Genomic DNA, 24,344 nt, shown 5'->3' with positions numbered 1-24,344 from the left:
AGAACATCTCGCGCACAAGAGGGGGTGACGGGGGAAGCGGAGCCGATGCGAGCGGGGCAGGTTCCAGAGCTGCTGCGCGGGAGCCCGGCGGCTCCAGCCGCGTGGCCATCACCCCGCCTCTGGGCTGTCCCCAACCGCCAGCTCCTGCACAGGGCTTCCCTGCGGCCGTTCTCCTTCCTGGGGGCCGATACCTTTCGCCATGCCTTTTCCCCCCACCGGAGACTTCCAGCGGAAGTCTCGGCGTCACACGCCGATGTCATCTGGTTTGACGTCAAAGGATGATGGCATCCCGCGACTGGCCGGCGCCCAAGGGCAGAGCCGAGGGACGGCGGGTGTTTCGGCACACCGACGGCGCGGTGTCCTCCGCACAGCACAGCCCAGCTGGAAGCGGGGACCCCAACACGGGTGGGGGTCCGCAGGGACTCTCGCCGAGCACCAGAGAAAGCACCACGGTCCTGCCCTTCACCAAAAACTTCTAGACCTAGAAACTGAACTTCGGGCTTGGCGGCGTTAGAGCTCAGCCACAGGACACACTTTTTCGTTTGCTTGCGTTCTGTGTTAGACCCTTAGATACCTATTTCCCTTGCAAGAAGTCACATCCAGCAGGAAAGGGGTAAACAAAAAACCACAAACCTTTAAAACACTTTGCCATTACGTTTTCCAGTTTTACGTGAGAGCTGACTTTGCACAACCAAAGAGGTGAGAAACAAGTACTTATGAATAAAGACATTCTTTTAACAGCTCGCTGTAATACTCGCTTTCCTCTAAGCTTAGCAGACGTGCAAAAACAGCTCCGCGGGCTGAGAAGTGGCAGCGAAGGTTTGCATTCAGAACACAGCAGTGCAGAATACAGACATCTATTTACATCGCTTTAAAAATTAAGTGAATTATCACCTCCTGATCCCAGGAGTCCCAAGCAACTTGCAAGCTGCCTCAACTGTTCAGACGTTTGGCTGAGCTAAATGGATCCTCCTGCCATTTGGGGGTTTTGAGCACAGCTAAAATTCCAGATGAATGGGAAGGAAACAACGGTGAGCTCTGAAGCTTTTGAAAACACTATTTTAAATGGCTTCAAAAACAAAGAGGAGAGCGGAATTTGCTGGACTGGATGCAGCACAAGCCTGGCAGAGGGCACAAAATTTTACTCCATGGTTGTGCTGTTTTCACTGTGATGCCCCTGGTTCTGCTCCCACCAGCTCTGTCCATCCCAGACCCAGGTTCGAGGTTTCTGTTTGAGTTACGATGGTGGCACAAGGTAAGAATCCCCCGCTGGGAGAGAACAACTGTAATCCAGCAAAGCAAAGCTGGCGTTTCAATAAAACTGTTGAGAGAAACACAACTGCTGTGCGCCAACACCTGCGAGTGCTGCAGAGAGGGAGGAACCCACCTACAAGCCTATTAGCCAAATACACGATAGAGGAATAAAAGCACTTAATGAGCAAAACCCTCACAGACAGAGTGCTGTAAAGAAGAAGAAAGAAACCCTCTGATAATGAGGCCTGTGGAATGAATGAACCTGTTAAAGAATCCATCTCCTGTGCATCAAGTGACGTCAGCGTAACACACGGTGAGATTCCTTCTGTGAGGACGAGGCATGTATGCGCTGAATGGGAACTTTATCTAAGGCTTGGTCTCCGATACTGGGCTTAATTCACAATATCCTCTAGCTTGCAGGACTATTTCTGCAGAGGAATGATAAGGACCACAAAAAGACCTGAAGAGAGAGCTCATTTACCTGGAGACAATGAACAGCAAAGCTGTAATTGTATAATCATAGTGCTACAACTCTGCTGGCATAACAAATCCACGCAGGCACTCCGAGCAAGCAACTCTTCCTTGGTGTAGCTTACGTTGCTTTCAACATTGCATAATTAAGCAGTATAAAGATATACGCCCAAAGTACCACTATTATTTTGTTACACCAGAACAGCCACACGGCTCCAGTGGATTTCCCACAGAGCGCGCCTCCAAGAGGCAAAAAACCATTGAAACACTACCCGCTTCTGATAGTCACAGCGTAAATAAATGTCTGATTCCAGAGAATTACATTCAACCGATCTCTTTCCTGTGAGGAGCAGCAACTTCCTAACACGTGGGCTCTGTAAGCGCACCAGATACCGTGCGTTCTCCTCTCCAGACCGTGCTGCAGCAACGGCTGCTAACACTGTACCTGTATCCCCGCTCCTTCAGGGACTGTTATCTTCCACACGCAGTTGAGGCTATTCAGGTACGGCTCAGGGAAGCCAGGGGACAGGATGGTTCCTTTGCGTTCAGTCAAATTTCCACCACATGGCACTGAAATAAGCAAAGTACTGTTTGAAAGTGGAAGGACTTGGCTTTATACTAAAAACATTCTCTTTAAACAAAAAAGCAAGCAGAATTGGCTCACGATTTAAGAATAAGATTTGTATTAATAATCCTTTTTTCAGGAACTCTCTCCTATAACCTCTAATACAAGCAGCGCACGGACCTTAGGTGTGGGGAACACTGGGTATATCAGCCCACGAGACTGGTTCTTTAGGAACTGCTCTCCTCCAAAGAAGGTGAAAGCAGCTTTCAGATCTAATTTATTGTAGGTGCTGTCCCAGATCTCACGAGTATTGAATCCAAAAGGTCCCTTCCTGGACATTTGGGGTGAACCGCCTTTGCTCATAGGCAGCTCTGGCTTTTGTATCTAAGAGGTATGAAAAAAAATTATTTTTTTTTTATTTGTCTGGTTTGGGGTTTTTTTTGTTTGTTTTAAACCATCCCAAAGGATGTAATTTATTCTTCTAGCACAAACTTTTGAACTGTTTTGTCTTTTCTTCCCCCAAGCCCAAAGATACCTACCCACACAGGTGGGTACCGAAATGTTCCACTGAGCCAGTGCCCCAGGCATGGTCAGGCACTCGATGCTCCGGGAGCCCTGGAGCACGTATCCAGCGCTGCACTCGAACCGCACCACCGCCCCAACCGCAAAATCGCTGCCCAGCCGCCGGCCGTAGCGAGGCTCCGGGACCGAGCTGCACTGGGTGGCACTGGTTCGAGGAACCGCTTGCATCGCAGACAGGAGAAACCAGCGGGAGAGCGCGCAATTGCAAAGCAAAAAGAAAACAAACCGAAAAATTATTAGAGCAAACGTTTTGGAAATATTAAGTGCCAAATTAAAGAGCCGCTAAAACCAACGCAGGAATCTGATTATACCTAAACCCCAAAGAGAGGCCGAACCCACTGAGAAGAAAAAGAAAAAACATTTCACTCAAACTTCTGTCAATTCAAGTGACACTTGGAATAAAAGCAGTGAGGACATTACAGAACCATGCATGCTTTCTAAGATGAGACTGTTTGCCTTCAGAAAATTTACCACCGCATCAGAAAAGTCATTTCTAAATAGGAAAACCAAGGCATTCAGCAATGACTTTCCAAAAAGTTGGTTCGCCATATAATGCTAGAGCCTCAGCAGAAAACCTTTTAGGTTTCTCAGCTCACTTGGCCTCATTACTATAAAGGACAGCAATTTCAAACAATCTTCTTCACGGTGAGAAAGGTAAAAGAAAGAAAAGGGGAATTTAAGTTGTGATGCTGCATAGCCCCAACTGCTGAAATTGCCTGCATTCCTGTTCAATGCTGGAAACGAGTCAAAGAGAGTCTGACAGATAAGTGAGGGGAAAAAACGAGTCAAAGAAATGGCTATTGCTGAGGAAGAAATCAATTAATATTTTTCTCTGAGTTACTTTACAATTTATTAGTGTTTAATGCCCAAGTTGCTGGGAGGGGAAGAAAAATGTTGAGATGATGAGCACATTAGCTATATTGTTTGATTTTAATTTGATTCAGAGCGATGAATGTCAAACCTACTGCCAAAGGCATCATGCAAGATGATCAGTAAGAAGCTGAAGTGTGTCGGTGGTCTGGGGAGGGGAATAGAGAGGCAGAAAGGAGCTACTTATGATCAGGCACTGTTTTGGGCAAATCCAAGATAGCCAAAATACTCATGGACCTGTACCCCTGCTCAGATATCCCCAGCTCAGCCTGTGTGCTCGCCCCTGCAGCTCTGCTCTCCAGTTCAGGCTGCTTTCAACACGCTGCTTCAGGCTCCCAACCCCTTCACCGCAGGGGAACTTGCCATGCACGTGCATCACTGGATAGGGGAGGCTTTGGGAGAGAGAACTCCCGTTTATGTAAAAATGAGAGTAAACGCCATTCGAGCCTGGCCAGGCAGACCTGCAAAGCCAGGGCTGGCTCCTCCTTTTACTCTTGCTTTCCATGCAGTAATCACTGAAGAGTGTGCAGCCCATAATTAGCATGCAGGAGGGAGGAGGTAATCTTTACTGATTTCATCAAAACCTTTGCTTTGCTGAAATGTCTAAAGATTACTATCAGAACTACAGTTGGTTTACAATAATTAGGCAGAAATTCAAGAGAACGGATCTCTGGATACTATAAAATCCAAACCGTGCTTCCCTTCGTCCCCAGAGAAGGCACAGGTTGCCCCTGCTGTCTGTCCCTGCTTTACAGTAATGTGCATGTAAAAGCTTGGCTGAACCGCAGATAACTATACAAAGCATGTGGGTGAGAAAGCCCTTCTGTTTTCCCACTATTCTGTACATCACTTTCTATTTACTACTTCAAAATCTCTAAGTGGGACTCACCCAATGCAATGCAAGCTGTTACTGAAAGGATCAAGGGGCAAAAGTTTGACAGCAAGAGACCTAAGCCTATGACACGCAGAGAGGAAGGATTTTACAGAGCTGCTAGACAAGCGTTCAGCTGCTTACACTGAGAAATGTGCTAAAACGCCAGTGGGAAAAAATTGCTTGGGTATATATCTCAAGAACTCACTGTGTAGTCAGGGCATGATTCAATGAGATACTTCTGATACTAATCCTGGGACGTGCGAGGGTTGAGGCTGAGTGAAAATGGAAGGTCTGAATACGGAGTACCTACAGAAGCCAGACAGCCTTGCAAGTTCAGTGCTACCAAAATAATCTTAACCTCCTGTGATATTTTCTGTTCAGACAGAAAGCGTGCAAGGCCCCACAGACGCCAAAAGCAGTTCAGGACACTTCAAGACGACGACTGTATTTTTGACTATTATCTTGGGATCAACCTGAGGACATCTCCAGAACACAACTGTACTCACCTTGGTAGACAAAATGAAAACCTTTGGCTGTAGATTGACCCTTGGAACTAAATTTGATGAGAATCTGGTTGGTGGTAGCTAACGGTAATGATTCACCTAGATGAAGAGAAAGAGAAAAACCAGGAGAGACGGAGATTACAGCATTAGCTACACAAATGGGTTGCACACAGCAAGGTGTTAAATGGCAGGCTGTATTTGTCGCTTGCTTCTCCCAGCAGCAACAGGGAGACGTTCCCCACCTGTATGAGAGCCCGAGAGGGAGCTGAGGAGCCGGGAGTGCTGGTTGGGGCCATCGTGGACTTCGATGATGTCGTTGAGCGCGGTCTGGAAGAAGGCGAACTGCCCAAAGACCACTGCGAAGAGAGAGAGAACCAGTCGGGGCAGGCAAGCTGAGGCTTTTCAGCTGCTTTTATTTCAGGAGCTTGCCAAAGATAAAACGGGCCTGACTGACAGCCCTGGAAGATGGGAGCCCTTTATTTATCCACAAAGTAGGCATAACAGAAGCAGCAACCAGCCTCCCCCGTGTTCACTTGCCAGTACGCTTTAACACTGATTCATAGGCCAAAAGGGATTCTTCTATGAATCATCCCATTTGCCTGCCTACATAACACAAGGTATATAATTTCACCAACTGATAATTATTATTTATTGGTTGTATTGAACCACTGTCATGAAGCAGGCTCCCATTGGGTTAGGCATTGTACAAAACCTGAACAAAATAACAATCCCTGTCCCGAAGAACTTAATTTCTAGATTGAACCTCTCTGGTCAGGGAGGATGACTGCTAGGGAGAGAGGACACGCATCGTTTTATTAACAGTCAGTCCTAAGCCCGTCTACAGAGACTGCTAACGAGGGAGCCGTGCAGTGCTCTGGGTTTTACTGCACACACTGCAAATGCACCTAGGAACAGGCAGAGCTTGTAAATGGGAGAAAATAATAATGAGAGGGTCAGACCATTTTTTTTAGCTAAAGCAAAGACACTTCAGTTATTTATCTTTATTTTTCAGAATATAACAACAGGTTTTTTGCTCCCAAATCTGCACTTTGATTTAGATCAAAGACTAAGACTCCACTTAGATTTTTTTTTTTTTTCCCTCCCCTTTGTCTCCTCTCCTAGCTTTGCATTTTCAAGTTGTAAGTGCCCAGTTGCAGTTTCACAAGCTGAGAGGTCTCTTTCTGTGAAATTCATCATGAACCAAGCTACGACATTTGTTTCCTGCACATTTGGGTTTACAGCACAGCTTTGATGGTGGGAACGCTGAAAAAGTGACAATAGCACACCCTGATGCCTGCTGTACGCAGAATGCGAGAAGTGAAGGAGATGGGAAGTGTGTCACATTCACCACTAATGGTTTTCCTGCTTGTTTTTAATGAAGCTATTGAAAGGTAGCAGGTGGAGAAGAGAAACTAATTTAGCTGTCATCCTATGGTAGGCAAAAGTCAGACTTGCAGATCAAGACTGTCTAGCCCTCTAGTTATGGTGTTTCCTAAGACAATATCAAGATCAGTTTTACTATAGCAAAACAGGTTAAGAGGTGTAAGAGAGCACTGCAGTATTTCATCAGATAGATCCAGGAACTCAGATGGAACCTAGATGCACACAGGCAGAAGGGCAATTTGAGTGAAAGGAGCTTATAACCGATGTCTGAACACGGTATCCTTATTTCACACCTTGCTATCTTAGCAAAGAAAATCACAAACAACTGAAAAGACCATAGGGACTGACTAGATCAATACAATGCACTGAGAAGCAGTATCAAATAACAGAATTTAGAGACCTTCACCTGCCAGAGCTGTCAGTGCAAGTACTCTAAGAACTTTAAATTCCCTTCAAACAAGAAAATATGTTAACCAATACTAATATCCAGCTAGCTGCCTCAAAGGTTTCTAGAATGTTGATCATGCTTGTATTCAAGCTCTGACCAAAATTAAGCAACACTGGAGTCTATAAAAAGAATGATGGTCCATTTAAATGGATCTGGCTTTTGTTCGGATCTAGTTTTAAAATTTAATTTACATGTTATTTAAAAATAAAAATTAGTCACAGGTACCATAGCTGCACATCCACAAAACCATACATTTATGCGCTTCTTTGCGCAGACAGAGTATTTAGCACCACAGTTAGCATGTGTTTATAGTAAATACATTTTGTACTCTCAGAGGTCCTCCGAGTCTGCTGCTAGCATTAATCACCATGAATTATTTTTTGCTGATTTTTCAACCCTGCATGACTGGATATAGTGCAGAAACTGGAAGGGGAATGACAAGATGGTGGGTTTTGTCCCCTTGTTTTTGATAGATTTTGAAATTCAGAAAATTCCCATCATCCTTACTGACTACAACAAAGTACAAATAGCATCCAACAGTGGCACTTATTATTTTCCAGTCTCCCTTATCTCCGCTAATATATGCACTTATTCAACTGCTTTGTTCAAACAAAAAAACCCCAAACAAGACAGTTGCACAGACAGTAGGACAGATTTTCAAAAAACATCCAAAACTGATACCATAGTCCTTCGGCACAACGATGAAGTACAAGCAGACTTGTCCACTGGTGTAGTTCTGGGGATAATTTGGAGAAAGGACGACACCGTCCGAGCCTGTGTACTGACCACCACAGGGTGCTGTAAGAGAAAGCCAAGAGGAGATCGCTGAGTGTACCCTTACCAAAGCCTGCCTTGAAACACCAACCTTTTTCTTGCCGCTTCGAGATCCACCCCTGCCTCTACGCTGTAATGCCGTGCAACGTCAGCTGCCCTCAGCCATGATCAATTCTACGCTTCAGGCAATGCAGCTCTCGCTGCAAGCTCTTATTAAGAAAAATCAGGCTTATCCTAACCCGAGTTCATGCCTGCTTCACATTTAATTATCAAGACCATGCCAAGGCTAAGGGATGCCGTGTATGGTGGTGTAGACTAATGCGTGATTTGCACTGCTCTGCACCTGACCTTAAAGCTGAGGACCTGTCACAACGAACTCCTACTCTTTTCGCCCTTTTCTCAGTGGCAGGAGCCTGGCCCCAGCGGGAACAGCGTCCTCTCCGCCAGTGCCTTTCCAAGTCAGAAATTTCATTCTTCCAGTCACCACACACTGACAGCTATCTCTTGACTCATTTCTCAGATTAAGAAGGTCTGACTGCAAACCCATCATTTAAACCATTTTCTCATTAAGCCAGAAAACAAAACAAACCAAACCAAACCACAGAACCCCTAAGAATACCTTCTGTTTTCTCAATAAACTCCAGCCCCGCTCAGGAAAGCACATGCTTAAAGGCTTTGATTAGCTGGGATCAGGTTAAGCAAATGGTTAAGTGGCTTGCTGAGAGCTGCCCTGCACTAGGGACACAGGATTTGTCATGCAGATAATCTGTTGTGTCCAGTTTTCTCTCTCAAAAGAAGGTTCAAGAAACCTCACGTAAGTCAGCACTTCCTGACCTCTGGGTGTTAAAAAAATTGAAAAATTATGAAACACCAAGGAAAACCATCTGTCCCCTTACAAGCAGCTCTACGCAAAAGTAATGTCAAGCTTTTCATTAGGATAAACTGTTGATGTATTTGGCAATAGGCAGATCCTTCTCTACTCACCTTTTCCTCTTGGGCCTTACCTGTACAGGTAGGTCGAGGTTTGTTCCAGGCAGGTTTTCCATCCCCTCCCATTATGCACGTCAGTGTGGAGACCCCCTCAATGTCATACCCTCCGTCACAGTAGTAGGTAATTGTAGATCCCAGCTTCAGATCCGTACCCACTCGTGTGCCATTCTTAATTGATCCAGGGTCAAAGCATGACTCCCGGGGATTTTCTGCAAGAGAGAATTGCCAAGATCTTTACTGGTCTGATACGGCTACTCTAAAATTTTGGTCAATAGCACGTTTTTTGGCTTGTCTCATCTGGGAATCTCACTTAAGCATATCATAAAGACTAGTACCATTTGCAGAGTTTCGATTTCAAGCATTCTCTCATGCTGCTGAATCTGGGGAATCGTATGGGTCAGATTCTGGTCCAGACCTTTCTCTGATGCTCAGCTCCAGCACAAGTATACTGGAAGAAGGAAGGCTTCAGTTCACACGCGTATTTACTGGTACCCAAAATCCCATCAACGAGGCAAAGCTTTGATTTAACTATCTACGTTCGCTCTCCTTTCTTGCACAGGGGACAGGCTGTGAGAAACTTTGCAAACCGGGGCACATAAACACAGATTGAACATGCAACATATTTCAGATGTGCTACATCTGTTCGCATTATCTCTTTGGCACCTATCATTCCTGTATCTAAGAGCTGTCTGCTCTCACCATGGAAATACGTAGTGCCATGTGCTAGCTGGTAGACTCTCCAGATGTGCAGCATGGCTGCAATTATGGCAAAATGATTACAAGCAGTTAGACAAAATGAAGACATTTTTCTCTCTGTTCACTATGCCCTGCAGAGTTAAAAACCCCATTTACATATGAAAATTCCAGTAAAGACTACAGAGCTGTCAGGACTTGGGTATTGCTTTCCATCTTCTTCTGAGGGCTTTTTTCTTTTTTTTCTTCTTTTTTTTTTTCCTGCATGAAATATAATTAGAGGCTTTGATTAATCCTGCTCTTTTGTCATTTGGAAATTGCTCATTAAAGATGAGGGCTTTTCTGAGAGCAGTGGGTCTGTGAACAATTATAATGTGTTTAAGCATTAAATCATGGGCTTTTAGTATTTGGGGAAGGGGTGGAGGGAGAAACAGAAAACAGTAAAGCCCCTAGATCTTGCTTTTGTTTCTTTGTTTGCAATGAAAAATAGGATTAGCTCTATGGTTTCTTTTACACAAGAGCAGTACCACTAGCTAGCAATCCAGGTAAACGGGGCACAAAAGGACGCAAAATATTTCCGCCAGGAACAGCTGCCCTGAACCACAGAAGTGAGGCCGCTGGTTTTTCCTGAAACACCCGCTCCCTATTTTGAGAGCCACAGACTGGTCAACCCTCAATGCTCCTCACAGACCATCACACACTTGTACCATCAAACTTTAAATCATGGGTTCTCCTCTGTGTTAGTGGTGTCTTGCTCCACGAACTTTGGACAAGCCACTTTTCCTTTGAGCAACCCTGTTCCCCAACCAAATAACAAGATGTTCCAATTTATCTGATCCTGGGAAGACACACACATGTGCCTAGAGGCATAATTATTGCAGCATTCAGAAGAGAGCTCAGATACTCAGAACATGATGGAGAAAATTCGGGTTCTAAGACAAAGGAATTCAATAAGTATTTTTACTCCAGTATTTCCTGCGTGTGATCTGACGGTAGCTCCTGCTGAGCCACCAGCTAGACACAAAGGAGAAATCTTGATTCTGATGAGCGAGATAGCAGGACCGAAAAGCTTGTTTCAGTCACAGCACGGGAAAGCAAAGTCCTTGGCGCTCTGGTCAGCTCAGATGAACACATTCCCTCCTCATTTATCCTTATGCTTGTGAGACATCAGCCGTAGCTGGAGAAGTGAGCCTTTATCATTACTGCGAGTCAACGGAACATTCTCGTACAGACTGGTCGTCACAGCCCACAGAGGTGAAGAATTGCTTCTGGGCATCAGTCAGCCGGAGCACTAAAGATGAGCAGTGCAGTTGCATGGCCCAGTCCGCTGTAGCACACAAGCCATTTGCAAGTGTAAATGCTTCGTCTACTTTTCCAAATTCTTTTTTCACTCCGCAACCCTTTATTTCTCTGAACTGCTAATACTCGCTTTTAGACCCTTCCCTACTAAAGCTGCACCCAACGCCTTCCTTCTGACCACTTTCTGCCTCTCGTTATTTTCAAGAGTCTCGCTGCCTTTCATCTAGCAAGTCGATGTGGCTTCAACCTGTCACTCAGCCTCCCACCCGGCTGTCAGATGCCTTTGCCATGTGCTTGATCTCAGCCTCTGCTCCCGCTTTGAAAAATCGTGACATTCGGTGCTCAAGTCACTCTGTTGACTGCTGAAAAAAGGGTGGTGGCTGATTGCTGAGCAACAGCCCCGCTACTTTTGTTGTGTTTTCCTCATTCTTGACTGTTTCTGTTCCCTTGAGGGTCTGCGCCTTCAGGGACGGCACTCGTCTTCGAGGACGACGCATCCTGACGCACTAGTCCTATGCATAACTCCAGCTGAACACTCCTCTGCAGTGACCTGCCCCAATGATCCTCTGCATTAGGCTACAAAGGGAGGCAGGAGCTCACCTTTAAGGAAGTATTTGGTTGCATGGTGACTGCAAAAGACTCGCAGAGGGATGTGGGAAAGCCACAGCTTCCCCAGCCTTTCATTTATTAGGCTTATGAATTGAGTACAGCATGGCTTGTCCATTTAGAATTAACATTTTATTTTCACTCAGCCACTTCAGAAATCGAGGGCTTCACCCTGATGTCCCAATTAACATGGATTCAGGCTGCCAAATGTTTAGAAAAGAGTCAAGACAAAAATGCCATGAGAACTGGCTCATTAGTCCACAGAAAGCAGAATTTTCTGTGCTTCCCCTCTCCTTTCCCAAGGAAAGCTCAAAGCCTGCATGAGCTCCTAGACCAGGAGGTCAGGCTTTCATCCGCATGTTCGAGAACAGCTTCGCTGGAGAGTTGTCCACAAAGTGCATCATCAACTCCATAGCTGTGAACACGTGCAAGCCTTTAGTAAGAGCTAAGCCTTAAAACAACCCCAAGAGAAACTGTCTAGAAGAGTTTTCCACACCAGCCATCATATCCTGAAGACAGGACAAATTACATTAGGATCTTAAAGCCCAGGTGTAGCCTTGGCATCCCGAGCAGCTTGGCTGCTGCCACAGCAGCTCGCCAGGAGCCCAGAACGCTCCGACTCATCCCAGCTAAACGGACTACCTTTCCCAAAGGACATACCTGTTTTTCAAATGCAAGTTGTTCTACGGTCAAGCGTCATCTCCCGTTTCCGACTGTTTTAACAGCTGGATATTATTAAACAGCTTGCTTTGCAAGGGATTTTACAGAATAGTGTTTCTGTGGGGTATTTCCACCTTAAATAACCCGTAAGTAATGCTGAATATATGTTTATAAGCTCAGGATGTGCAAAACAGTTCTGGCGAAATAATAATGGATTTGAAATAAGGCTTGGGGTTTGGGTTTGGTTGGGGTTTTTTTCTTCTTTCCTTTGGAAGGGTGAAAAGTAATCAGTTTTGCTTCATTTGCTTTCAATTTCACGCCTCTTCATTTCTGGCCCACAACAGAACCAGGAAGTACTAAAAAGCATGAGAAAACCTCCGGCTTTGGAGTATCCAACCTGGAAACTCCTTACTACCCTCTGCCTCAAGCACGAGGAGCCAAATACGTCCCTTGGGTCCCATCCAGCCCCAACCCATCGGGGTAAATTGCTCGGACGGAGGCAGTGGCTGATGGAGTTTGACCCACTTCCATGTTCATGACAACAGGTCCCCAACACTCACAAAATACAAAGGGGGGGCAATAATTTGGGAAAAGCTCTCCAAACGACCAGCCCGCCCTTTGCGTTGCTAACTAAGTGTGGTCTCCATTTAAAAATATCAGCGTATGTGAATATATAAAACGTATCTCAATAAAATCTGCGGTTTGCAAGATGCTGCAATGCAAACTGATTATTCAAATTCAGTTGGTTTCCCAGTAAGAAAAAATAATCTTCACTTCAGAGATTAATCCCCAGCCAAATTTAAAAGAGTCTTCGGTAGCATCTTCTGGCAATGACAGCTTAATGGAAGACCCTCATACCAAGGGGTCTTTTAAATTGACTGGAAACAGTATTGGAAACTTATGCAGCGTTGCTCTGTATCCAGAAATCTCCCAAGTATAACTAAGACACACAAATATTATCTTGGTCCAAAAGATAATACATGTAGAGATACTGAGTTAAAAACCTTAGTTTTCTGTAGCTGAGACATTTTAAAAAAATTCTTAAGCAACAACTGGAACGAGAGATAAATTCTAGGTATATTGCAAACGATATCTTCCCTGTGTTTAAGCTTTTGTTTTGTAACTGTCTTTCCTATTTTGTAATCAGGAACTTACCCTTTTGCTTTGGCAGACTAATACTTGTTGGGCTCAAGTGAATCTGCTACGAACACAGCACACTGCTTTCACAGAAATGACAACATTAACTAAGCTGGTGTTGCAAACAAGCACCTTTTTAAGGATTATGATAACTTCAACAGACCTTAAGTGGGATACCTGAGCAGAGCATGTCTTCCTTTTCATAAACCAGCCTGAACCCAAAATCTACTCACCACTGCTAAGTCACTCCAAAGAATAAATTCCTCCCCAGTTGAAATCCCAAACTATTGCATTTAAGTTTCACCTGACCCTCTGAATCAATCCAAGGTTTTAGGCAGACAGTAAACCAAACCTCTGTACATTGAAGTGAGTGCGGGGAAAGTGCACTTACAGTTTCTTTGCTGGTAACCTGAGTTTGATTTTTCATTCTGCTGCGCAGCTGACAGTGCATCATGGGTGTAAAGCAAAAGATATGTGTTCATCCATCAGAAATCCTGCTGGTGTAGCGTATCTGTGTAGCTAAGCTGGGAAATTGCCTGGCTGAAGATCTGCCCTCAAACACCTTTCTATGGCATTGCTGCATTCCCACTTCGCTCTCACTGTCACGCTCTATGCAAAAACTGGCATAATAAAAGCCAAATTCATTCTTCTCTCTCTGTTTTCTCCATTCCTCCTGGCCCCAGAGGACAACTTTCTCTTGAAGAGCCATTGCCCCTGAAACAATTTCAAATGAAGTGCTGAGGCTGTTTGAAATTCACCCGACACGCTGTAGCTGCAGGCTAGCGATACAGTCCCAGTCCCAGGGAAGATGCAGGGTTTCAAGGAGGGGCTGACAGATGGCTGCTCTGCCTTTTTTCTCCCCAAAACATTACCAAAAGGGGACTAACAAAGCCCCTGGTAATTAAGACTATTTCACATACAGCTGACACAGGTGATATACGATATTTAGGGAGCTATAAGGGCAGAAGCCTACATGGGCTGCAGCACTGACCAAACACAATGAGACGGCTGAGAGAAGACAGTGTCTTTGAACTGTACTTGGGATTCCACGCTGGCAAGGAGCCCAGCTCGGTATTTGATTTTCTTTCACACATGCTCCCTCCTGCATTCCTTTTCTTCTTCCTTCGATTCCCCAAAGTTCTATTTTCTGCCGCTTCTCAGACTTGAATCCCAGGTTCCTTTTAAAGTGCAGGGAAATTAATGAGCAAACTTAAAGCCTCATTCTTTTCTCCCAGCAGTTTGGCTTTGTGGGAAGTATGTAGGCGCGATTAACACTGTAGGAGTGTTTAGGAGAAAAACACATCGCACAACCACCCTAATTTAATGAGATTTCATTTGTTAACTACTTTCTGGCTGCCTAAAAAAAGTGGAAAAGAAGAAAACCTAAGACTTAATTTTTAGTAAAATTAATTCTAACGAAAGCAGAAAACTTCTAATCTCTTAAATCTTAAGCAGTGCTAATTGTCTTTGTCTTATTATTTCATAACTTTACTAGAGGGAAATTCATCTGTTCAGCATAACTAATAGGAATTGCCGTTTCACTATCATTTAACCTCTGGTCAAGTAAATTGAAAAGCAGGAACCACAGACCGGAGACACGGTATAGGAAGAGAGAACTGCCCAAGCACACAGAGAAAGCAGCAGCAGCACTGACAACACAGCAGCGGCCCGTCAGCTCTCCAGCACAAGCTATTACTGCTCCCACAGCACGCAGTTGGGCCAACAAGACTCAACAGCCTGTTTCACAGTGTACACCACGGAGGCAAAGCCATGTTTCACAGTGGCACGCATCCAGTACATCTGAAGCCGTCAGTGCTTTTTTCCCCATCCTGCAAACTAGTCCATATAGGCCAGGGCAGGCTTGAAGAATTGTTTCTTTCTAGCCCTGTTTTTTTTTTCCCCAGTTTTTAATCCTTTTCTCCATTCTGCATAATCCCGGCTCATCAGATCCAGCTTTTCAGTGTGTATTTTTTACTACAGTTTGTAACAACTCCATTCTTCCACCTACCCTACGCACAAACAAGGAACATATCTGCCAAAGCCTTCCTGTTTTTCCCCCAGAACAGCAGTGCCAGGTCTGTCACTTCTCAGCTTGCTCCATCAACAGAAAGCTAAAAGCACCCAGGGAGAACTCTAACCACTGCCCTTGTTTCTCACCATCGCAGCTGAAGCCACCACAATGTTTTACTTCCTCCACAAGCAAGCAAGAAAAAAAAGCCACTGCTCCAGTAACACAGACACCTGTGAACTATTCTGTTTATTTTACTAACTATTAGTAAATTTTTAAGTAGATGCTTTAGAATCTTAAGTGAAACAAAATACACAGATTTCAGGACAGCTCTGTTGACTCAAGAGAGCTGAGCATCCACCTCCGTGATCCTTGCCTCTAGATGTAGCCACCCAATCATTTGGTACGCTCTTGAATGACAGTATTAAGAATTCAGACCGAGATCCCACATTGGATACGTATGTCTGCACCTCCTTTTCTTGGATAAAGCCGCTCTTGCCACTAAGAATAAACCTGAAATCCATGGCAATGCGAAGAATTCCTAATAACAAGTTAACAGTTCAGCACTCTCTAGTACTCCAAAAGCTCAAATCTGCAATGAAGTGGCATGTTCTGCTCACTAAGGAGAATACAGAACTATTTAAATTCAGCGTGGAGCAAGAAAGATTATACAGAATACAGCCTGTACATAAATATATATTTTCTGGGAATCTCCCTTGATTTTCCTTAAAGAAAAAAAAAAGATATAAATCCTTTCTTCTCTGTTAATGAAAGCCCCACACAGAAGCAGCCACATGGGACTGACCCTCAGCCACATCGCAGTCCTTCTATGCTGCTCTTATCTACCTTATGTACCCTGGCTCTTCTGCCAGCCCACAGGATCCCCTCCCTTCAACTCCCACTCTTCCCTCCCATGCCTCTTGATCAGCTTTGGTAGTAGCAAAACAGACAGCAAGATTACTGCGTGAAGAAAGGTTTCCACAGCGTCTAGAGCTTCTCCCATTTGGTTCAGCTAGGTGGTTTAACCTGAAAATAATAGCAGGTAAAATCCCATGTATTTACTGAGTCAGCTGGGCCAGGTGCACCCTCGGACAGCTCTTACCTGTGTAGTCAATGACAAATCCAGTGTTGCTGACTGATGCATCGCTTCGGAAAGCAAGGAAGAGGCTGTTACTGCTGCTCTCTATCCTTTCGGGTAGCTGGGAACCATAAAAGCTTCCGATCAGGGGGCTGAGTGAATCGGGTCCATCGTAGATATGAAGGAAATCATAGCCAGGCTCCAAACTGAAGCTGCAAAACCAAAGGAAGAGTGCTTGAAATATGAGCGTGCTACAGCAGCTGCTGGAGAGCAACAGACTGTGGTCTCGATGAGCTGTAACAACCACATCGCTGAAAGACTGCTTCTGCCCCAAAACAGCTCCTCAGCTAAGTACCGGACATTTCTGCCTCTGTTCCACATGTACAGAATTGAGGACTGGGGATGCAGTCAAGAGCACAAAACCCTAAGCCAGTGTTGCTGCAGGGGTTTCCTAACATCCAGTTACGCGGTTATGTTCTGTAAAAGCTATGCGTATATCAAAGAGGAGCTGCAGTTGAAATATGTCTATCTTCCCCAAATTAAGGGAACGTCTGAGAACGGATTACCCAGGACTACGGGACAGTCCTACCAGGCTTGGTTTCGTTCCTTCAGAGAGGAAGGGACCCACAGGCAACCCCAGAAATGGAATCAAAGAGCTCTCGGGTACGTACGTGTTAAATACGAGGGCAATGACATAATCGGGAGAGACGGTCAGCTTCCAGTCACACTCCTTTCCCGGCGGGTAGGGCTCTGGGTACTGCGGGGACAAGATCACTCCTGCTGGTCCTGTCAAGATACCTCCACAGGGAGCTGAAGGCAATCAAGCAAAGGGATGAGGCTTTGTCTTAGAGAAACTTTAAAAATAGTAGATGAGATGAAAGAAGGCGAAAGAGAGAGAGAGACACGGATAGATAAGGGGGCAGAGAGGCAGTTGGCAAGGCTGTCCAATATTAAGATATTTATTGCAAGAGCTTGTAGTGGCCCTCACGGAGATGAGGGGTCTGTTACTCCAGAGAACACACACACAGAGAAACAGAGCTATGGATGCTATTACAATCTTCATAAGATATGTAAGTGAGCAACCAGAAGGAGGGAAAGATACTCTTATGCTTTTCTGTTGCATTTATTTAGGCAACTCCTGGTCAAAGTCTGGATGGTTGCTAAATAAGTGAAAACATGTTGTCTAGGACTAATGGCTTGTTTGTGTTTATTACAGTTACCAACACATTAAATGCCAGGCTGATTGAAAAATCAATTCTTACTTTTTTAAGGCTGAAAATGCCTGCATATATTTCCACTGTGGCAAATACTCATGATTCATTTATTACTGTCAGCCCTTCTGCAATCTCTTCACGAGGGTCGATGCTCTAAGATTCCCCCCCACTGCTCAGATTGATCCTCCCAGATTTGGGATGGGGTGAGAGAGAGAAGGGAGCACAGCCTGTGTTAAACTTGGGTGTCTGACACCGACCACCCTACCCCAAAGCAAACACCAAGTGGGAAATGAACTAGCATGGGACAGAAATAACAGAACAAATCTTGGAAGGATCTTCCATGAAGGAGCGAGCATCTGCATTTATCTTGCGGGCTTTTATAAAACCCTGCAAATACACAAGAATCTCCAGGTATCAGGTAAAATGTAGTGGGGCTGTTCTATAAAGATCACAGCAGACATAAAACTAGAGACCCTTCTCCAAGGCCCAAAAGAAACTTCTTCAGCCAAGTCCAGTCGCAGGCTACTGCAGGCACTGAGAACTGTTATCCCTCTCGAACAGGCAAGGAAATCACAGCACAGGCAGTGAAGAGTTTAGCTGAAAGTCACACACAAATAACTTGGAAGAAGCATCTGTTCTGTGTCCATTTACCTTAAACTTAACCTTTAGGGTGCGTTCCTCTTCCAGAGTGTAAAGTCAGGAAAATTCAGAAGACACTGAAGTATATGGACTCATTTTTGAAAAGCCTAAGGGAGATGACTGTTCAACACCCTCTGATTTCTTTGAAAATCCCACCCATAGTCTCCAAAGGATTTAAACTAGAAACTGGTCCAAGCCACAGCTGTTTGGAGTTGGGCCAGGATACAGACTTCAAATAGCCCAAGCCCCCAGAGGGTTGTTTCAGCTGAGGTTCCAGTTCAGCCCACATTGTTTAGAGACTGCAGAACTTGTACAATGAAGATGTGAAAAGATATCTGAAGAGCTAAATACAAACATAAAACCCAAGCCCTAAATTAAACCCGGTTTTCCAATTCAACTCTAACTAGGCACCCTGTTACACAGTTACTATAAAACTGATACTAACTGGCCACTGATTATTCCTCCAAATCCTTGGCCACTGAATAGAGGGAAGGAGCAAGACACTGCTTTCACATTTTGAACAGAGCTTATGACTCCTAAAACAAGACTGCTGGACTTCTGTTCAAAAAGGACCCAACACAGTATCTCCAGGTCAAACTGGAGACGACCCATGGGAATTCATCTCACACCAAGATTAAAGCTCTGGCTACATTTCTCTGAAAAGGACTGAGAGCCCAGCTTCTGGTGTGAAAGAAAACCTCAACAGGAGAATGACGAGATGGGCATGACATGCAACAATATGATTTAGTTATAGCTCCGGGAAGACTAGAAGGACTGTCTCTATCAGGCTGAAAGGGTGCCACACTAGATCATCAAGACAGTCATTCAGAAACGAAGTCATCCTGCAGGGAGCATAAATCCTGTGCATGCTGTAGAAGTTTCCTGGCTGGCATTAAATCAGATGTTAGAAACAGAATTAATTGATTTTTCTTGCTTGGGATAACAGTGCATAAGCAGGAATGAAGGTTAAAGGTAGGTAATTTGTGGCTAGCATTTAATTGGCCAGCAAATTTGATGTTTATTGCTCTTATGTGCTTAGCATGACTATTTTTATGTGTTCTGGACATATTAAAAAGAATCGCTTTTACGAGTTTCTTTTAGTACTTTATGAGCTCAAAGAAAATGTCAGATAGTTCTTTCTCATGACAGAATTTGCTGTCTCCTCATGCAGAAATTATTCACCCATGACCCCAATCCTCTCCACTAACCTGAGTTTTAAAGCAGCCTTTAATTTTGACTTGTCAGGTTAAATATCATCACTTCCATTGCAGTATGTCCTATGAGCTCCCAGCACGAACTAGATTCTCATTGTCCCAGACACTCTGGGGATAAACCTAAAAAGCAGTTCTGTGAGACAGCTACCTGAGACATATATACCTTGTCATACACCTCTTCAAACCAGGCAGGACTCATTCCCTTCAGATGCAGAAGTCTTGCAATGAAACAGGCTGGGAAGCCAGTGCAATGGGAGGATGGATGCGTGTTCATACCTGTGCAGGAGGGAGGGTCTGGTTGCCAGAAAAACCTGTTCTCAATCTGCACGCAAGTGATTTTGGCCTCCCCTTGCAGAGCGTATCCTGGATTACACTGGAAGATGATGGAGTCACCTGCCTCTTTGCTGTCACCACTCCGGCTCCCGTTCTGGGGAATTCCTGGGTCATTGCAGGAAGTGGCAGTGGAAACTGAGGAGTAGTAAAAATATATATTTAATATATATATTTATATTTAATACAGCCTTACAGCATCGGCTGTACTTAGACTCTGTCCTTAAGCAGATACCCAAGCAATGACTTCATTCTCCATCTCTCCTCCTTCAGTATCCCTTAAAGTTGCCACACACACAAAAACTGGCTTTTACTTTGCACTGAGCATCTGCCACTCCAGCTGGTAAAGGCTCTGGGGAATGGCAAGTTCAAGTGCTCTACACAGAGTGCAAGTTTGATGTATAATTGTGCACATGCATGTTTACTTAATAAGTCCAGACATCCACTGATCTTACACGGCATTTTTATAGAATTCTGTGTCAAACACATGCTGCAAAATAAACTAATCCGCTAGCACTTTTCACTTCCCCTGAGCGTCAGAGCAATTTAGCCTTTAGCCCTGTGAAGCATCAAGCCTGACCTTTTAGAAATGCACGTGTTTCCCTCCCAGTCTCGCTGCTGCCTCCCTTTGAGGTATGAGATGACCCCTCAGCTCCTTCTCAGCCGGGGGCAGGCAGCACAGCTTCACTGCGGACGGAGCTCAAGGTCTGTCAACACTACAATACCTAGCAGTATGGAAAGTCCTAGAGTAATAGAAGTTTTTGCAAGCTTATATAGATCATTAAAGTTCACAAGATCCAAAACTGTATACTTCTGAGCTTAGGTCTGACTACTTAGTCACACCTTGCGAACAAAGGCTTTGTGCAGGAGCATTCAATAAAGACCAGCTCCGTATCAGGCAGTGGAGCAGAGCTTATTTCCTGCTAAGTTGATGAGAGTCTATTACACCTAGGCAGTTTAGAGAAAGCTCTTCTTAAAAGAGCCAGAGGAAATCCCTCTCTCTCTGTGTAACTGAAGATAAGCAAGGTAGCAGCCCAGTCTGCTCCTTCCTGGCAGGCTGAGACACAAGCCTGGCAAAGAAAGAGGACAGCAGAGCTGTGCTGGGTGACACAAAGCTCTCCCTCTGTCTCGGTCACCCCAGAAGGTCCTGTACCCAGCACAAACTCTTCCCAAGCAGCTGGCCTGCCCTCCCGGCCATGCAAGGCACCCTGAACAGAAAGCTACGGGCAAAAGCTTGGGAGAGACAGAATGAGCTCTGATGCTTTGGTATGTCTGAGCCCCAGGAGGGTCGCATTATCATTCACCCAACAGCCTCCCTGTTTACTACCATCTCCAAAATAGGCATCTGCTGGTTGGTTACTGGACACGCCAGGGAAGGCCTGCATCCTGGAAAGCTCTGCGCGAATGGTGAAATATATTACCCTAATATAACTGCAATTAACGTGCTTGCAAGGCTGAGACTTAGGTAACAGCAGCCAGGTCTTAGGCAGTGACAGACTGCAGTTGCATTACACGCAGTGCCGCTGCGAGCTAGGACATCCCTATAGCCAATAGAGCTTTTTGTGATCTGCATCTCCGGGGATCCAATTTGGGGGATTTTAAATAGACTTGGTTTTCAGAGACCACTGACCAACTGCTCTCAGAACGCCTGGGGGAAGTTGCCTGCACGCTGGTGTCTCTAAGGGACCTGTGGGAGCGTGGTGGAAAGTATCTGTAATTCCTTCTTGTGTATTCCACAATGTACTGCGCTACATCTTGCTGCCGAGTTCACCACTGTGAAGGTGACTGTAGCAGAGGGGAGCACAGCATTCACCTGCACGGCAAGGACAAAATACAAGAGTTTTTCTTGTATTTGCAGAGACTGCACCCCAACGCGGTAGAGCACAAACGGCTGGAAGACCACACAGTTCCTGCTACTGCGTTCAATACAGTGTCGTTTGCTCACCATCAGTACTTTGTAGATAGACCTGAAATCACTTACCAGTAAAGCTACGTTTGGTCAACGCTGAGGAAACAACGTAAAGCCTACCTGAAAACTGAACAGCAAAGCCCTGCTTGCTTGTGAAGAAATCGGTGTTGAACTGAAGGATGACAGAGTTGAAAGTGCTGTGGACATCGCCAGGTAAGCCAGACCCGCTGATCTCCTTTAGGAGGATGCCGTTCTCCACCGGACCGTCCCAGATCCTCAGCACATCGTGGAACTCCTCGGTGTGGAAAACCATGAAATGGAGCCTGTGTGGCAAAATGAACTGACAGTCAGACCACAAACTGAGCTCTGCCTTTTTTCCTGAAAGGATTAGAAACCTGGCTGGTACCAACCTAAGGTAGCTTGGCCCACAACGAATGTGTTCTCTCCTGTTATCTGCAACTCAGCTTGGACAAAGTACTTCAGCCCTCTAACAAACTTTGTGCCTGTAAAACCCAAGATCTCTTAGCCACATGCCTCCCTAATAAAACACATCCATAAACAAAACCCGACTGAGTCATGAACACTAATCTTTTCAGAAAAGTTGGCACCTTTCTGATGTTCTCTCCTGAGTGAACAAAATTACTAATCTGTCCGAAAAACCTTGAGGAACAAGGTAAAGGTCCAAAAGCCCATTATAAGCAGTGGAAATGTCCCCAGCCAGAATATCACAGTTGGTTTTACACCAAAGGTGCTCAGACATTGCAACGAGTAGCTGTCACACAGACAAAAGGCTCAGTCAATGACACGTAGGAAACCTGCAGCAGAAAGGTACAGGGGCTGTGAATGAGAGGATAGGAGTTTGTCCGTAGTTTCACTAAGCTCTGTAACAGATAAACACAAGTATTGAGAAACTTATTCTAAGAACAGAATTAGCAGAAAATGTGCTGGGGTTCCTTCAGACAACTTACTTACATTCATCCAATTCACACATTGTCCCTATGCTGAACACAGCAACAACCTTGGCTGTCCTTTTGCTTTTTTTGGTGTCCTGCAAGGAACAGCTTATTGTCAAGAGCCAGCATCTACTGATAAAATGCACTGATTTTTGTTACCTGCACTCAGATCAAAGAATTTGCTCCTGGCACCAAGCTAATCTTGTGTATCGGGGGGGGAAGGAAAGGAAACAACCAACACCACTCTTAATTAGAACAGCATCAAGCTGGAAAAGAAACCCTTACCAGGTTGCTAACTGCCCCAGAGGTTAATAAAAAGGAGCAGAAAAGGGTGTGCTGGAGGGTGGCAAACAGGTGGGTGCAAATTCCGAATGCTGGATTGCAGCAGCTCCGAGAAGTGGCTGATCCAGGAAAGGATTCTGACAGGTTTACAAAGCTGTGGATATTGCAAAACTGTATCTAGGATCAGGCGATAGAACAACTTCAGCAAGAAATAAAGAAAAAGCGAGGCAGCAGCAGCCAGCTCATCCACAATAGGAAGGGAAGGCAGAGAAAACAAATTAAGAAACTGGTGGCTGGCAATGAAATTACACTGTGCTCTCAATGAGGGCATTTATTATGATGCTCCGAATGCAGATCTCATTTCCTTACTCCGCGTATTTTATAGTTTTGTCTGCCCTGGAGAGAGGGCTGCAAGGCCTCCAGTGTATGCAGCAAATGTTCCTTAGTCCCAAACTGCCTGCAGCAGTACTCCTCGGCGCTCTCGTCTTCTGCTTTTAAACTAAAATAGGGCTATGCCTGTTTGGCACTGCCACAGAAAAATCCCCAGGGAAAGCCCAAGATGCTGGCAGGAGTCATCATGGTGAGGAAATTCACTCCAGAGCCTGTACCAGCGATGGACCTAAGGGGATGGGAGAAGGCCAGCAGTTCCCACCATGCCCTGGTGGCACTCTGGGACAGGACAAACTTGATCCCAACATCAACTCCTGGTGGGATGCTCCTCTCTTCCCACCCTGGGCTGGGGGGTATAGCACACTGCACTTCTCCCCACCAAACCAACCTCTGTCGTGTAAGGGTGCGAAGCAGATGAATCCAGGCTTTGCAAAGAGCTTTGGGATCAGAAGTACCATCTAAGCATAAGATATAGTCATTATTATTCTTACACCCAAGGGAGTTATCAACTAAAGGCTGCGATACATCAGGGTACAGTCCCTTTCACTCCTGCACTTAAAATGCCAACTGAAGAGGAGGCATTTAATTGCCTCTGTTTTTCATTGCCACATTATCACTGGGGGAAATACCATCTGACACAATGAAATCAGGCTAACACAGGGTAACTTGAGGCACGCTAGTTTGAAACGAGGACAGAAATCTATAAACTGTACTGAGAAAAATCTGCAAAAAATAAAACAATCAGGTACTGCGCTTAAAACCCCGACAGCCCACAGAGGAAAACAAGGAAGCATTCACTTGGCTGCTTTCCCATTTATCCGGGGCAAACATAAATAAATCAGGTAGAACCATAAAAGGGGGGGGAAAAAAACCCCAACCAAAAAAAACAACGCTGCAATGTACTCAGCAACAAAATGATGTCCATAGAACCCAGCAGAAACCAAAAGAGCTGAATCATAAATCTACCTAGCAGAGACCTTGAGCAAAGAGAAAAAAAGCTAGACTCGAAGAAAGTAAGAATGGATCATAACAGAGCTGTTCTCCACGGGTGTGTTGGCCTGATTACATTTGCTCTCAGGCTAACCGGGTCTAGTTAGCCAAAACTGCCAGAGAAAACTCACTGCTGAAGACCTCAGAAACAAGGAGACGTCGGCAGAGACTGACCTGTGGTGGGGGGACACCCTGGAACTGCCACCGCTGGCTCCCCGGAGGACCAAG

General features: G+C 45.1%; 1 protein-coding gene across 1 annotated transcript in view; it reads right to left on the bottom strand.

Moving 5' to 3' along the window:
• Nucleotides 1-24,344, bottom strand: part of CSMD2 (CUB and Sushi multiple domains 2) — a 307,074-nt gene that overhangs the window by 65,896 nt on the left and 216,834 nt on the right. Inside the window, exons 26-35 of the mRNA XM_010576319.1 lie at nt 21,622-21,824; nt 19,539-19,730; nt 16,867-17,005; nt 16,220-16,407; nt 8,729-8,923; nt 7,632-7,748; nt 5,362-5,475; nt 5,123-5,218; nt 2,830-3,033; nt 2,171-2,295 (exon numbers count right to left, since the gene is read on the bottom strand). Coding sequence (XP_010574621.1) covers nt 2,171-2,295; nt 2,830-3,033; nt 5,123-5,218; nt 5,362-5,475; nt 7,632-7,748; nt 8,729-8,923; nt 16,220-16,407; nt 16,867-17,005; nt 19,539-19,730; nt 21,622-21,824 — 1,573 coding nt within the window. The remainder of the gene's footprint in view (nt 1-2,170; nt 2,296-2,829; nt 3,034-5,122; nt 5,219-5,361; nt 5,476-7,631; nt 7,749-8,728; nt 8,924-16,219; nt 16,408-16,866; nt 17,006-19,538; nt 19,731-21,621; nt 21,825-24,344) is intronic.

The sequence above is a fragment of the Haliaeetus leucocephalus genome, unplaced genomic scaffold (assembly GCF_000737465.1).
Source record: "Haliaeetus leucocephalus isolate CR32 unplaced genomic scaffold, Haliaeetus_leucocephalus-4.0 Scaffold517, whole genome shotgun sequence".
Classification (NCBI taxonomy): Eukaryota; Metazoa; Chordata; class Aves; order Accipitriformes; family Accipitridae; genus Haliaeetus; species Haliaeetus leucocephalus.
This window is presented reverse-complemented; position numbering and strand designations above follow the sequence as displayed.